At 41.9% G+C, this 16,151-nt stretch overlaps 3 protein-coding genes across 3 annotated transcripts in view; 1 reads left to right on the plus strand and 2 right to left on the minus strand.

Annotated features, from left to right (window-relative positions):
- Positions 1-1,888: 1,888 nt before the first annotated feature.
- LOC118414385 (prokineticin Bo8-like) lies at positions 1,889-5,158 on the minus strand. Its single transcript, XM_035818407.1, has 3 exons — positions 4,986-5,158; positions 3,656-3,819; positions 1,889-2,411 (listed from the first exon to the last, which is right to left on the minus strand). Exons 1-3 carry the CDS (start codon positions 5,052-5,054, stop codon positions 2,225-2,227), a joined length of 420 nt encoding a protein of 139 aa, XP_035674300.1. The 5' UTR covers positions 5,055-5,158; the 3' UTR covers positions 1,889-2,224.
- A 2,225-nt stretch (positions 5,159-7,383) lies between these two features.
- Positions 7,384-13,826, plus strand: LOC118412775 (toxin MIT1-like). Its single transcript, XM_035815790.1, has 3 exons — positions 7,384-7,847; positions 10,957-11,120; positions 11,522-13,826. Exons 1-3 carry the CDS (start codon positions 7,752-7,754, stop codon positions 11,607-11,609), a joined length of 348 nt encoding a protein of 115 aa, XP_035671683.1. The 5' UTR covers positions 7,384-7,751; the 3' UTR covers positions 11,610-13,826.
- LOC118412774 (transmembrane emp24 domain-containing protein 9-like) overlaps positions 12,459-16,151 on the minus strand; it is an 8,689-nt gene continuing 4,996 nt past the window's right edge. The window contains exons 2-4 of the mRNA XM_035815789.1: positions 15,172-15,398; positions 14,676-14,822; positions 12,459-14,033 (exon numbers count right to left, since the gene is read on the minus strand). Coding sequence (XP_035671682.1) covers positions 13,884-14,033; positions 14,676-14,822; positions 15,172-15,398 — 524 coding nt within the window. The 3' untranslated portion in view covers positions 12,459-13,883. The remainder of the gene's footprint in view (positions 14,034-14,675; positions 14,823-15,171; positions 15,399-16,151) is intronic.

Genomic DNA, 16,151 nt, shown 5'->3' on the forward strand with positions numbered 1-16,151 from the left:
TGCAGCATGATGAGACATACAGTAAGTCTGTGCCCCTCCCCAAACCTTCATCTGCAATTGAAGAAAATTCTAATCTTTACCATTTTTACGAGTCACTCTCCAAGATGGCTTTATACAAAATCCGTAGTTTCCACATAGGATGTACCCAAATTGCAGGTGACGCATGCGCAGTGCGCCGAATTGCAAGAAAAATAAATGGGCGTCGAAAGCCATCCCCAGATGATTCTGAAACGAGTTGAAAGGAATATCTAAAAAGAAATGTTTGATTCAATTGTTGATATTGGTGAATTGTGGTGCTTTATGACAGAGTAACTAATTGCTGCATGCGCCATGACACGTGCCTGCCCAAATCCCGACGTAATTCCCTGTTCGGCAGCTAGCTCAGCGACAGCGCAGCTGCTACCTCATTTGGCTTCCAACGAATTGCCGGCATGGACAATGATACTCCCACAAGGGCAATTATCACCAGCGGGGAGACAAGAAGGTCCAATTCTGTGTTCAAAGAACCTTTGATCCACCTTTGTCACAAACGATCAAAGTTATGCTCATAGTCGCAGGTTTGTTTGGCCTCTAACCGCCTGTTGCTTCTTTAGTTTCAATCCTCTTAGAAGATACGCATATTCTTGTGTGAACCACGGGGACATGATCGACTTTAATATACTGCATAGATCAGCTACGTAGTGTACGGCTAGCCTCCACCAGACCTTGCTACGGAGGTCCCAGGATCGTAGAATTCGGCAAAAAAATCGTTAAATTGGCCCGAGGTGTCAGTCCACGCTATTAAAGGCTAGCATTCCCCCTAAGTGGCCGGCTAAACCCTCTGGTAGGAAAATTCCCCTGGCAAATTATTCTTCTATAATAGTCAGCGTAGTCCAGTCAGCCTGGTAGGGACTAGTATATGGCAATCCTTTTTCATGTATTGTGTAGATTAGCTACGTGATATTAATAGAATATTGTGCAAAAAAATCGTGACCATCGAAACACTGCTTGTTCGCATTAATGTTCCGTTTTGAATAACTCAGTCTACTAACGTTTAAGTTGGGGATTTGGAATAAGTGCAGACATCACGGAAGATGTGTGGTCTGTTTTGTGTGTGTGTTTCAACATCAATAACTCAAGAAGATCTGGATGGATTGTGATGATATTGGTATGTGTTAGATGTCGTCAACCCAAATGTAAAGGTTGATTTCAGTCCCCTTCATGGGTTCACCATGGTACTGCAGCAGAACTTCCGGTTTTTTAATGTTATGTCCCTTACACGTCACGGCCTTTCGGTGGAAGCTCATAGCTTTTGATGAAAGGAAGAAATTGTGTAGGTTTGGGCCCCTAGCGGCCAGTAATGGATTACGTTATTGTATGTATCACGCAGTTCTAAACTGACGAACTAACATTTAGACAGGCGGTATATAAGACAGGGATGGAATGATATGCAGTGGCTCTGAATTGTTACAAAGACGAAGTTAAGAAAAAGGAAATGACCATCTTTCTGTTTGGGATATTGCAAAGAGAAGTTCTACTGAGGTTTGGATATGAATGCTGACATAATAGGGCAGAACAGTCTTCCATGTTGTCAAAGTACTGATATGGCTTCGTTTGTTTCAACAAGGCGTCAGGGTAACATTTTCAATCCTCACGACCCCGCAACATATATGTAACGTTAACATGTTAATGAATAAGTAGTAACGTCATATGGTGACCGTGTATCTCCTGTCATGATTCGCGGGATGATGATGTGCATGCGTTACTTGGAACCACATCCAAACCTTCTGTTTAAGTACGAGTAATCATATTAATCAAACATAGGCATGTGATGCAATTAAAGGACCTGTTACTTATGGTGTACTTAAGACGCTAGAAAAAACATACTCAATAGCCATATAATAAAGACATAACCCACATGGAAGTTTGCTGAGAATTGTACCGTATCTTTCCGTAAAAACAAAGGCCCATAATCCGTTTGTCAGCTAAATCATTTGTAAGCTGTTTTCCTATCGAATATAACAGATCTATTTGACAATCACAGGATAATCTATTCACAGCTGTTCTTTTCTACTTGCCGCCAGCAGTCAAGCTATTGTCAACTGTTTCATCTGAGGTCATGATTCAAATGTCCATTTCATGACTTTCAGGGCTTTTCTCTGGAAAGACTAACTGGAAAGAAGCGTGTCCGATGTGATTCATATTGTAGCCACTGGGTGGCGTTCATGTACAGCGTTGTTTTACTTTAACGAGTGAGACTGGTCATTTCAAATTCGCTGTCCAATACAAGTCGATTAAGCCCGTCGTACACGTGGTTGACGTTTCCGCGCTTGACCACAGCGGCGTCAGACCCGCCACACCGCCCGATGCTGGTCTCTGACGTGATCGGAACACACTCCAGGCTCGCCTCGCACGGGCAGCGCCAGAACTGCCTGTAGAAAATCATTTCAACATTTTTTATTAGATATGAGAATATGATATGTAAAAGATCATCTCTAGGTGACATTTGATCTTGTCATATCCCAAACAAGCGACGTTGTGATTGTCTTTTAAAGCAAACAACAGGTGGAGCATTTGAGCCTTATATAGTGTCATTTATATCATAAATATCACAAGAATTGAACAGAAATAAATCACTAGACAGACAAATTTGAAGCAACAGGCACAAGATCAGCCTGGTTTAATTAATCACGCTTCTTCAGCCCGCCCAACATTGCTGGCCTCTGCAGAAAAGGGCCAATTACAGCCCTGGACAGCAGCGTTTGTGTTACATAGACTAGCAAAAGAATGATTTCGCAACTGTTACTCGTGAGCCTGCAATGGAAAGTTCAAAAGGAAGCAGCATTCAGACTATATGCATACATCACACGGTGGCAGTTCAAAGGCTGTTTTTTTCCCTGTTCAGGAAACAAGCAGGAAGCTTAAGCATGCCTTAAGCATACATCAGAGCAAAAGTGCTACGAAGATATAAGTCATGTATTTAGCTACAGGAGAGGGTCGATCCTCTGTACACTTTGATACGGCAGTTCTGATCTGCCGGTAAAAGCCTGGTGCAGTAATGGTCACTAAGAATGGTGCAATGAAGTTAATTTCAGACAAAAAAATGAACAAATGTCGTCTTAGAGCAGGGTTGATGAGGCGGCCTGACCAAGTTTGATCTCAAAGTAGGCGTTTCACTAAGATTACATCAACGTTTCTGAAGGACTTCGAATTCGTCAAACATTTTGACAGACCACTCAGTCCGACTAGCGCAGTTAAGTCAAACGGATGAAAAATTGATAAATCAAACGTATAAGAGGGACACATTTGCGCTAAAACTTACCCCCCCCCCCCCTTGACAAACTTTAGTCTAAAGGCCCCCTCTCACTTGACGTGCGGCACGCTTGCGGCATTGCTGCGTTCGGAAGATGCTCAACGAATTTCAGAGATAAAGAACGAATTTTCTTACTTGTTGTATATTTTGTCGTCTTTTATGTTATACTTTTACGTATTGCGCAATATCTGAATCATAAAAAATCGAAGAAAATAACAAAACAGTGACGCAGTGAACGAACGCAGCAATGCCGCAAGCGTGCCGCGCGTCAAGTGAGAGGGGGCCTTAAGGTAGGAAATTCCCCGCCGTAAATAGAATGTATGCGAAAGTGTAGCGGGTAGACCTCAGTGTTACCCTACCTACCGTATGCCATCGAAGGGATAGGGAACAGCTTCGCCCGTCGTGTGACACATGTCGTTGACTACCCCCAGCTTCTTACACACTGACAGGGTGGAGCCGGGGTTCCACTTAGCACAGCACCAGCCTTCTCCACGGGCACCCATGCAGTCCGTGTCTGTCTCACATGCCTGCAGACAACCACGAACAGTCATGAAGGAGCTGAAGTTTCTTTGCAAACGTGGAGATATATGTTTCAGTTCTGAAAGATCTTTTGGGGTTGCCGCTTTGAGAGAGAGAGAGAGAGATAGAAATAGAGAGAGAGAGAGCGAGTGAGTGAGTGAGTGAGTGAGTGAGTGAGTGAGTGAGTGAGTGAGTGAGTGAGTGAGTGAGTGAGTGAGTGAGTGAGTGAGTGAGTGAGTGAGTGAGTGAGTGAGTGAGTGAGTGAGTGAGTGAGTGAGTGAGTGAGAGAAAGCGTTTTCATGGTTGGAAAGCAGCCTTTTATCGTGTTTTCGTCAATACTAATTGTCAAATCAGGTTACAGCTGAGAAAATGATAAGGAAATTTTCGTAAATTCACGTAAGGCTCTTGAAACTTGTGATATGTTGATGAATTCTGTGGAAATTTCGATGTCTTTTCTCCGTCGGACTGTATTTTGGTAAAAGTGGTCAAGAAACGTGATTTCTGCATCACGGATCTCTGCTAGACTCCTATTAGACTTATTAAGGCTAAACGAAGACTCGGTTAATAAAAAGTCAACCGGTCATATAGTATCATGTTGGTTCATTTTTGAGTTGTAATATATATTTGACAATCATTCTCACAACTATGACCAATAGCGGGTTACGTAAATTGAATATTTATTCATTCAGTCCTATTAGAAAATTCTCAATGTGAAATTCCTGACGATATTGCTTTAACACTACTTTATTTGAAACGTGCAGCTTGGATCTAGACCGGGTGCTAAAAAGGTGTCCCTTGGCCATGATTTACCTTTTTCGGACTTGGCTTCGCACGCATTTCTACTCTAGGTCGTTTGCCGAAAGTGTAATGTGGCATAAATGCTATAGCGCTGTCATTTCCACTGTGTTTGATTTGATTTCATTTCATTTTTGTAGGCATCGTATATAAAAAAAACTACATGTAAGGTTGTGTAGATGATGTCTAGGTGATCATCACTGCTCTGTCTGACATCGCCTTTGAAAGTTGTTAAATTACCAGGAAAGTGAGTTCACTCTCGTATGCTCCTCATCTGCCTGATAACCCCCAAAACAAACTAAAAATGTAGAAACATACCAAACATCTTGGTTTACTGTGAATAAAGTTACAAAAGAAATGACTACATGCAGACACTCACCCCGGTTAGCACCAGCCCCGCAGTCAGACTTCTGGCCAGGAACAAGACGTGAAGCAGAGCGATCAGCATTCTTCAGGCCGGACAAGTACGTACCTCTTCTACAAGTCGGAAAGTTGGTAAAGGCAAAAGCCAAGGAAGGACTGGTATTTGTAGTCCCTCTGGGCGTACTGATGTCAGGTTGACTTTTATCTACCATTGATAAGGACCTATTTCTGAGAAACAGCGACACCGTTTGTTGGGCAAATCTAAAGCATTGTGTGTATTACGTCACCAAAGGTGACTGACGCAATCCAAGGTGAGATGATTCAAATAGAACTCTTGTGAAAAATCTACTATGAGGATGCAGTATTGAACCGTCCATGTTATTGGTTCATCTCACTTTGAAAGTTAGAAATGAGCAATAACATTGATAAAACTGTCCCCACCACCTGACAGATGAACAAAGCATCCGTGAAAGCCAACGAAAGATGGCAGTTCTGTAAATTGTTCCTGCCAGCATACTGAAAAGGCTGCAACTCTCTCTTTTTTCATGGCCTAGTTTATACCGTAATCTTTATTGACACAACAAAACTACAGTGACTTTCGTAAGGTCTTCTACATCTATAAATACAAACATAGAACAATTGGACACAACAAAGTGCACACTGACACAAGAATTTTTAATAGTAAGGGAACGCCAACCCCAACAATGCCCATGTGTTTCTTTCAAGAATCATATAAAATTCCCATAATCATACAGGATATGTGGTCTTTACTAACGCACGTTATATATGATTTTGAAAATGCATTTCTGTTTTTCACAAGAAAAAAACAGGATTATCAGATCACATGGTGCTTCCGTGATCCGATGAAGAACACCGAAACATCAAAGGTCATCAAATGGAATAGACGGAAAACCATGCCCTTAAGGACTATCACGGAGAGAGATTTAGCTTTACGCGATACGACCGGGATTAATGATAATTGCTTGCGAGTTTGTAATGGTCTGACGTTCAAATAGTTATAAATTCTATTGAAGTCCAGTTGTGCGACGATACAGGTAAATATTTTTTTGGTGTTACCTAGTGGCAAAACCTCTGGTGGGATTAAAGAACAATTATGGGGTAACGAACAAAAAGAATAAGCCTTAACCTCAATGATTATTACTTCAATGACTGCATGCGCATTTTTGCGTCGAGAAGTCTTCAGCGACAGGAAGCGGTTGGTTATTTGAGTTACGTACCTGCCTGCAGTCTTAGCAACCAGGTAACCGCAGGTTTTAATGACGACAATTGCGCAGTTATTGTTTTAAAATCAAATATAAAGTCAAGTACCGGCGCAATGGTCTAACTGGTAGAGCATTTGGGAGGTTGCACTTTTGATCCAGATTTATTCTAAAATGGGCGGCACATACATCTTTGATTAGCATTCAAATCTGACTGCGATACTACCACTACCAGCGCCATAGACCAGCGTCCGCTGCAGTGAAGGCACATTGTTGGGTGGCACATGGCTATAGAAGCGCATTTGACTGCCGCACTAGTATCTACATTGAGTACATTGAATTGAGTGAACCTGGACCTTTTGTCACATGATATCTCTGTTGATCAGGAATGTGTCTAACATGCTATAAAGCAATGGTATGATGGTTAATTGGGCAGATATGAATCCAGTTTTTCTAACGAAACGAGTAATGCAAAGGACGTTAAGTGGCCATTTCAGGCCCTCGTTGTCAACCGATCACACAGCGGCCAACATTGGCCGCTGTGTGATCGGTTGACAACGAGGTCCACCATAGAGGTCTTTGACCTCTATGATTGACCTGTCTATAAGGCATATGGTCAAGCCTATGGAACACCGGGGCTCTGAGTAAAGGAGAGAACAGTTTCAGTAATGATACATATAGAATACAACACGGTGTATTCCGTATCACCCGAGGTACCAGCCCGGCCGCGGGAAGTATCGCCCGACGGCCGAAGGTCATACCTACCTGAGAAAACACATATTTCGATGCGAAATGCACCAGAAGTTGAGAAAATGTTGTTTCCTCGAACAAAAGATTGTGACAACAGCAATTCTAACGTCCGAATCCGGTATTCGAATTTTCAACGGTGCCGTATTCGGCCCGTTCGAAATAGTTCGATTTACTCGAAGGAAGCCTGTGTGATACAACTTTCGAACCTGACTTGTGTGATACGGAAAGTTATCACACGGTCCGGAACACCCGTATCGAACGTTTTCACGTCACAGGTATGACATGAAGTCACCGTCAGTGTGATGCTACAGGGGTCAGCAGTAGGCGATATCTAATCGCCCCCAACGTCTTGAGTATTTCTTAGAGACGTCATACGAAACGTAATTTTGAAGTAAGAATTACCTCTACTTTCCATAGAAAGCATTAAGATCACCGCCTAGCTTCCGTACGCCTTAAGTTCTGACGGCTTTATCTTAAGGATGGCCGAATACAGCTTGTATGACACATATGTGGGTGTAAAACGCATCTATGGACGTAGAAAAGTATAACCTGTTATGTGATCACTTTTTGAACTGATAGTCCTGCGCTCAGACAGGTTTACGCGTCTGCATTAAAGTGAGAAAAGTGATAATGTCAGGTCTTAAAGTTGTGAGAATTAAAAGTAAAATGGTAGTATGATATGGACATGTGATACTACTGTGTGCAAAGTAAGACAATATAAAGCCGAGATTCCTTAGATTTTGGAAGGAGACTTTGAGACCGTCCACGAGAAGGAAAGTGTTGACAACCGGCATCAGTACCGCTGCACGAACATGACAATGTCTCTCATGGCCTGGTCGTCTGTCCTGACTTCTTGTCTGCTTCTCTGCGTACTTCCATCAACTGTTGGATCCATTGTCATCACGGGGGTAAGGACGATTTTCCTACTCTCGACTCCTAAACTTTCAATTGTTTTCATTGGTTATTGCAACCAGGTACTTTAAAATACATTTTTCCTAACGTCGGCGCTAGTGTATCATCAAAGATTTGGTTTTACTTCGTCTTTTCTTCCCCTCCTTTGCATTGCACTTTCAAAAGTCTGGCGCGAGGCCGAAGACTTCGGTCAAACTCCGACCGAAAAAAAGAGAGTCAAAAGCCGTCGGGTTGCCACCCGAGCAGGTCTTGACCATTGCTCGGACAAGCTCCGGTCGAGCTAAAGGCAACATATTGACGAGCTCTCCGAGTTCAACAGTCGCCGCCGAGGCGTCGCTTGAATTAAGCGCAGCTGCAGGTGCCCCGTAAACGCCGACCGAGCTGCTTAAAATCGCTCGATGCCCACAAAATCGCCAAAACGCCGGTCATACTCCGGCCGAATTTGTAAATCAATCAGAGCTCGCTGAATTTCAACATCGCCCGAGTATCGGCTATATTTTTCGCTGAAAATGGACGGAGCCCGTCCGACGTCCGTCCAACACAACTGATCATAATTTGTTAATGAGATTGTACTATGTCTTGAACATGGACGAAATCAGAACTGACTAACCTTGTAAAAAGCCAATATTTGTGTAAAATTTGGTTTCTGAGTTGCGAGATATGTAGGACATGAGTGGAGTGGACGGACGCACTGAAAACAATAACATCAACAATGTGTTGTGATACACCAATCCAAAAACTACCACAAGAGCCACTTAGTGAACAGATCAGTCTTATTCACCATGACACAATAATGTTGACAAAGCTGAAATCGGGCGAAACTCGGGCAAACCTTGGGCAAACCTCGAGCGAAGGCCGGAAAAGGCCGTCCGAGTTTCAGGCTGGAAGCCTTTAGACATGAAGAATATATGATCTCACACATCCAAACCTATAGCAAAGAAATAAATAGTAAGTACTGTCTTGGTGTCCCATTGCCTTACATTTTAAAAGGTACGCAGCTTTTTTAGAAAAGTTCATACAGTAGTTTTTATCTATCTTATATTTCGGAACAAACTGTTTACTAAAGATGAAAAAGCCCAAAGCCCAAAGCCCAAAACAGAGGGACGTGTTCAACACAGGTGTCAAATTGATTAAGTGACAGTTAAAATTCTGCCCTCCCAAGCTTCCAGCGACACCAGCACAATGCTCGCCCAACTAGTTAAAAGTCGGACTGAATATCGTCCGGTTATTGCAGGAAGCCCGATCGAGTCTGGCCCGAGGCCGAAGAGTTCGGGCAAACTCCGACCGAAAAAAAAGAGAGTCAAAACCCGTCGGGTTGCCGCCCGAGTATTGGCCAAGTCTTGGCCATTGCTCGGACAAGCTCCGGCCGAGCTACATGCAACCCATTGACGAGCTCTCCGAGCTCAACGCTCGCCGCTGAGGCCTCTCTGAAATTAAGCGCAGCTGCAGGTGCCCCGTAAACGCTGCTTAAAATCGCTCGAGGCCCGCATAATCGCCCAAACGCCGGTCATACTCCGGCCGAAAATGTCCATTTGGAGCTCGCCAACAACTCGGCTGAGCTAAATTCTTGATTTGTAAAGGGGGCTTAAAGGGGGCTTAACCGTAAGGTAAACAAAGCCATATCCTAATTCATGTACCTATATAAAGCAAAACGATTGCACAAACATTACATGGAAATTGCACAAAAAAAAACATGCAAGCTGGTCGTCGGAATACAACAAAAAGGTTGACGGAAAGCATTTTGATACCTGTAGGATTGTGGGATAGGTTTGATATAGACCCTAGCGGAGACCAAAGACGGGATAATTTCCCTTTGTTGTACATGAGCCTGTGGGTATAGAGCTACATACATTAGTGCTAGATTAGACATGGATGGACGTGTAACGGACACCTCAGATCCTGCGGGTTTGGATTTTCTATGTGTCTTCTAACAAAAGTTTCGCCTTGATTGGGGCAAAACCACATTTATTTATTCATTTCATCTTAAGATGTGTGGGTAACCCCTTCCACTTTAAAACGTTGGTTTACAAGGGGGCCCACCATGCATGTAATAAACACAACAAGACATGTTACAATCAGTCAAAGTGGAGACACAAGTGGACAACATACACAAGGTACAATTGAGAGCGTATTAAAATCCAACACGTCCAAACAAAATCATTGTCCATTACGTTCATAAACGTTCCGAGGTCAATGTAAAAATGGAGTGTTTCCACATTGGTGTTTCCAGTGCACTGTCGAAAATATTGGGGTAGCTCTTGGAAATCATCTAAAAAGTAGGAGACTGTAACTTTAGACTATTAATGTTACACGACTCCAAGCTACCCCTTTCTCTTATCCGACAACCCTAAGCATACAATCCCGAGCCGATTCCGCGTGCATTTTAAAGTTTAAAACCCTTCGTTTGAGCATTAGACTTCAACCAAATATGGACACCTCCAATGCACAGCCTTGTATGCATATCTCACGTATATGGAACCATACGCGTGTAACAGATACGTACCCTATCGTCATTGTGAAACCTAACACAGATCCTACAGAATGTAATGGAAAAGTACAGCCATGGACACGTCGGGCCACTAAGATAGGTGATTTAGTGCAGATTAGTGTTACCTATGCAGGAGCGTCATATATGGGACTTTATTGAAGGGCCGAGGCTACTGACAGGAACATCAGATTTTCACTATTCACAAGAATTTCCTGTAATAAAAAGATACAATTGACTGGATGGTTATCTCAATTAACGAACTGGCACTATTGACAGAATGTCTTCCAGATAATAAAATCCACATGGCCGTATTCTACATTGTCGTACAATTATTTCAGGTTTACTTCGTTATTTCTAATAGGTATATATTGTATAGATACGTTTTATTACGTTTAATGTATTGATTTTAATATATACACTGCTTTAATTTGGTTGATTTGTAAAGGGATAGGGGAGGTGAGATGCCCGGCAATTTCCAATTGGGACCTAAGCCTAACACTCTGACAGAAACATTCGGGACAAACCCCTTGAGCCTGTTAGGTACACTGTTGGCTTTTTATGCAAGACTGTGACATACGAAAATGTTCAGACTGTTTTACTGATGATCCGTTATGTAGATATGTGAGTCTGATGAGCAGTGTATCGAGGCGCGAGGCGAGGGCTGGTGCTGCGCCCTGTGGAACCTGGGGGACGCGCCCACAGTCTGCAAACGGATGGGAGAGGAGGGCGAGGCCTGTCACATATCCAGTAACTACCTGCCCTATCCCTTCACTGGCGCCAGGTGAGACAACAGTCAATATATGACTACTCCCAGTGTCACTAGAGAAAAACAACGGATCTTGTCTGAACCGTTTCCAAAATCATATCCAGTTGCTTGAGTAACTGCTTTTGGCGTACTTTAATAAATATTACCTGGATGTCTGATCTCCATATCTCCCTGGGTAGTCTGGACTTGAAATGACATCTGAACTTATGTGGGTTTTCAATTCTCCCAGTTCGATGTCGCTCATCCCCGCCTCTTAGCACTAAGTGATGCACTAGGTGAACATTTCTCGTGACGATGCATATCCATTCCAGCCTGTTTTATGTGTTTTCTGGTGGCCGTGGATCCTCGAAGATACAAACTTTCTGTCATCTTATCCATATGTTCGCACTGATGTTGATTTTTGTTTGTTTGTCCAGACGTTTCTGGCGATGCCCGTGTGACCCAAACCTCACGTGCAAGGTTGATGACGCGGAAAGCAGGATCGGTACCTGTACCTCCGGATGAGCTGACCAGAAGGACACTGGACCAAACCATTTACAGGAACAGACACACGACCCTGGCTTTCAGAACGGACAGTCAAGTTCAAATCAAATACTGCACATAAAGGACTAAGCGTAGCATTGACACGAACGTCAAACTAAGATTACAGCCAGAAGACAAACCTTCATGTGAACCCGACAGAGTTAACTGAATTACGATGTATAACATATACATAGATATAATTAACAGAAGAAAAGTTACAGGGTAATAGCGTCAAGGCTAACTGATATTAAAGTAATGCAGTAATGTTATTCAGTTGGAACATTATGTGGAAATCGTTATGAAGATATGTCATTACAGATTGAGCGACAATCCGAGTGATTTCCACTTGATTAATATGTGTGCTGAGGACAGATTTCTGACCATGGATGTATTAGAGACGCAGACACAGCGTACTGAGAGCCATTAAGAAATTAAAATGCAACAAAAAAGATGGCTCATGATTCCGCTGTGTTGTAATTTGCTGATGTCTACCATTGCCATCATTCTGTGCAATGCAATGCGGCTGACCATGTGGTAGGGAGAAATACTAGTGTGCAAGAACCAGTTTTGCCACCTTCAGTCTGTACTTCCTGCCACTCAGCAAGTCTGACCTTTGCAGCCATCTTCCCCCTCACTTTATGCCACTCTCCTGATAGTGCATTCAAATAACTATGGCCAAACACTAAACCAAACACGCACACTGCAACCATAGAATCTGTACACGGAGTCAAAACCAGCATACATGTTGTGTATCTTTACGATGAATGGGTGGAGAATTTTATCCAGTTTGACTCATCTTTTGGTGGTAAATTAGGACAAAATACAACCATGTCCATATAAACATTGTAATTCCATTCACCACGCTAACAAAACAATTACAGAGATATCCCTTCGACAATGCAGCCTTAGAAGAGAGTATTAAAGATACAAATGTAATATTGTGTATCGTCTACATCTGACAAGCATGCCTTACTAATAAATAATAAGAGGCCCCAGCCTATAAGTTTACTACATTGAAGGCTTACAGGTCTAGTTCCTACATACATATCACTTCCCAACAAAGAAATGAACAGCAGTTACACTTAACTGCTTATAACATACGTAACATTATGTACCTGGGAAATACATCAGTTACTCCTACATGTTACCCAAACATTCTCTTTATACCAAAGAAGGATAATGAAAAAAGTCAACCAGATTTCCTGGAGGGACTTATCTATCTAGCCAACAGTAGGAACCAAATTACAAGGGAAATACTGAACATTGTGTGATATTTGAGCAGCAGCCGGATCTTCAACTAAATCTTTTATCACTGAACAGATCTTTGCGAATAAACAGCATTGTTATCCTGCAATTTTCCAACTTGATGTAATAATTTGTGCACTCGCATTAGTCTTAAACCTTTGAACAAGCCTTACACAAAGGCACTCCTACAATGTACATTGAGTGCACTGTCCTGGAAAACTCTATGCTGGGACAAAATCCTGTCTACACCATTACATTATAGTTGTTGACTCTTTTTTACTCTGGTATTAGGGTGTTTTTAAAGTAATGAAACCCAACATTGCACCATAGGATCACATAGACATCAAGAATTCTTTAATGTATCAGCAGAAGAAAACTACAACCAACTTTTCTTCAAATCCAGTCAATCTACTTCAACTAAAAGTCTTTGGAGAAGAGCTCTCAGTAGGTAACTATCCATTGCTATTGAGACTTCAGAATTTATCTTGCTGCAAAGCTGAATCATCATAAAACATCTTGAGATATATCACATTTCATTTCACCAAAACGTGATTACTACATTCACAGCTCACCCTTTAATATTGTTGTAAATTTCTACACATACTATTTATCTACACGTGATAACAAAGAATGCATCATCCAAAAATGCATTTCTTCAACACTGCTTTACTTTCATTTATCCGCCATGAACAACAAGCAGAAACTATAAACACCAATATTCTTCATAATATTTTCCTTTTATCCACTAAAACATGCTAATATACAGTGGGCTCCAATTGACCAATGGAAAAACACAAATGCAGCAAAAGTATGTAGCCAATAAGACAGCAGAGTCAGTTCACCAATCATGGGCTATGACACAAATATCATCTAATATAAGTAACTATGCTACCTTGGAAGAAGCAGTGCAAATGTATAGCATAGGTGTGGCTGGTTACATCATGTGAAAAAAAAGACTAGTCTTTGTATGTTTTTAGCAGGCAATCTGAGCTAATTTGCGGCAAATTTGTGTTATACAAGTTTCTTCGCCTCAAAGAAACTCTTGAGATGCCTCATTTGCCAGAAGCCTGTGACCAGAAGGATGATGGTCTGGGCGATGGACCACCACAGCACCCGCTGGTTTGTGCTCTCACTGGTCTGCCGGAAACGCTCCTCACGATACTGGAGAAACAGAGAAAAGATGATATAAAAAAATGTAATATGCATGATTCATATATATTTGGCTACATTGAAAAATGAGTGTGCAGACTTTATACAAATGATTAGGACGATATTGGGAAAGGTGTTGGAGAGGGCATAGTCGAAATTTGAAACAATATCAAGTAGCTGAAGTGAAATGCTATACAGCAGCTGCCATTTACTACTTACTCTCTTGATTTATCTAAAGCCTAGAAAATAACACGTGTTTTCTGTTTACCAGTAAATTACACTGACCCAAGCAAAACCCTGCTGACCCTAGCCCCTTTCTTGGGGTCTATTTTGTAAGGGACATAAAATTTTGGATATGATGATATTGTGGGATCATTTTTCATCATTTCATCATATAATGTGATATAGCGACCTTAATTTCTTTAGGGCCATAATCAGAAGCACAACATCAATTTTTCTCGAGCCATACTGGCTCACAATAGTCCCCCTAGTATTATGCCTATTAGGTTTCAGATTTCCAAAAAATATGCCATGATTCAAATGCTGCCCTGTTGATACAGCCTACAGGTAAGCTTAATTTTCTTCCTTTTTTCTGCATCTCAGTAATGTTTGATCTAAAGGACTAACAAAACATGTAATTGTGAGAAAAGTTACCCTTTGATAGTTCTGTTCCTTCTGGATCTGTTCCACCTGATCCAGCAGCTGGCGCACACGCAGCTGCAGCTCTGTCAGCTTGTCCTTGGCAGCGATCTGAGAGTAGTCAATGGCATGTTCCCCCACCTGGATGTCTAGATGTACCCTCTGGGAAACACAACACAAGAACACAGTAGGGTCAAACATCAGGATATGTTCTGGGTTTGGAGCTAAAAAATAGTGCAGTTTGATAGAATATACAATCTGCGGAAGGAAGAAAAGGGAATAGAATAATTACTTCAAGGAAACTGTAATTGAATAGCTTCTACATTGTATATAGCAGAGAGAGACTAGAAGAATAGATGCACATTTTTTCTTGTGTAACAAACCAAATGTTTTACTACATTACTAGTCAACAGCCTGCCATGTCAGAATGTGGGATTCCTCCTCCCCTTATATGCTATCCAAACCATCATGTCTGCATGTTTTCAGACTGTTATCTATAGTATGTAGTTACCAGCTTCCCTCCAGCAAACAGTCCCCACTTGGTGGAGTTGCTGTACAGACAGATGACGTGCTCTCCTGGGGTGTGTGACGTGAAGGTGAAACGCCCCTCCGAACTGTACGCCTTGGACAGGAGAACCTTGTCGTCCGGGTCACGGACTTCCACGTGCATCCCCACCCCGGGACTGGACGGCAGGTAGTCGTTGATTGTCTTGTCAAAAAGTTGTGTTTTGTACTTCCCTGGTGTGATGAAGTAAAATTTGTGTGATTTACTGCAGTTAGAATAGTCAAACTTTAAGTGTGGTCACGTCACTAACTAATCTTAAACTTGTCCTGCATGTAAACTGGTAACCTGTCCTTACTTAGTACATCATATCTGTTTACATGTATCTATGTCTGTTACAATTCATGCTTTACAATTTACTTGTGTATCATTATAGAACCTACACATCTCAGAAGTATAGTGTATTATAGGATGATAAAGAGAAATCAGACATCAGTTCACAATACAGCACGGCTTGTAACACCGGTACCAAACAGCACATTTTGCACCAGTGCCAGCTGGTGCCATACAAGTGACAAGTGGTTGGTCTGCTTATCTACCAATGTTGACAGCCTGCACAGTTGGGTCGTTTTGTGCCAGGCTAGAGGCTTGCCTGCAACTCTCCCTACTTTGCCCCTGATGGGGTTATCTGGGGGTAGTGTAATGTAGATATAGAATAGATGTACATTTGTCTGTTATTGATTCATTAATATATTTGTGGAACTGTTGGATAATCTCCTCTATTCATATGTCAACAAAATTCATTCTTGATATAAAGAGGCACCAGGTTTTGCCAGAGTTACATCAATCATGTAGTTTACAGGTACATCATGAGACAAACTATGCAAGACTCTTAAAACTAGCTTTATTTGAAATATATTAATGTTAGAATTGCCCCATGTTATATCAAGGTATGAATGTAGACAGAAACATAATTTCATAAAGGACGT

The sequence above is a fragment of the Branchiostoma floridae genome, chromosome 4 (genome assembly GCF_000003815.2).
Source record: "Branchiostoma floridae strain S238N-H82 chromosome 4, Bfl_VNyyK, whole genome shotgun sequence".
In the NCBI taxonomy this organism is placed as follows: domain Eukaryota; kingdom Metazoa; phylum Chordata; class Leptocardii; order Amphioxiformes; family Branchiostomatidae; genus Branchiostoma; species Branchiostoma floridae.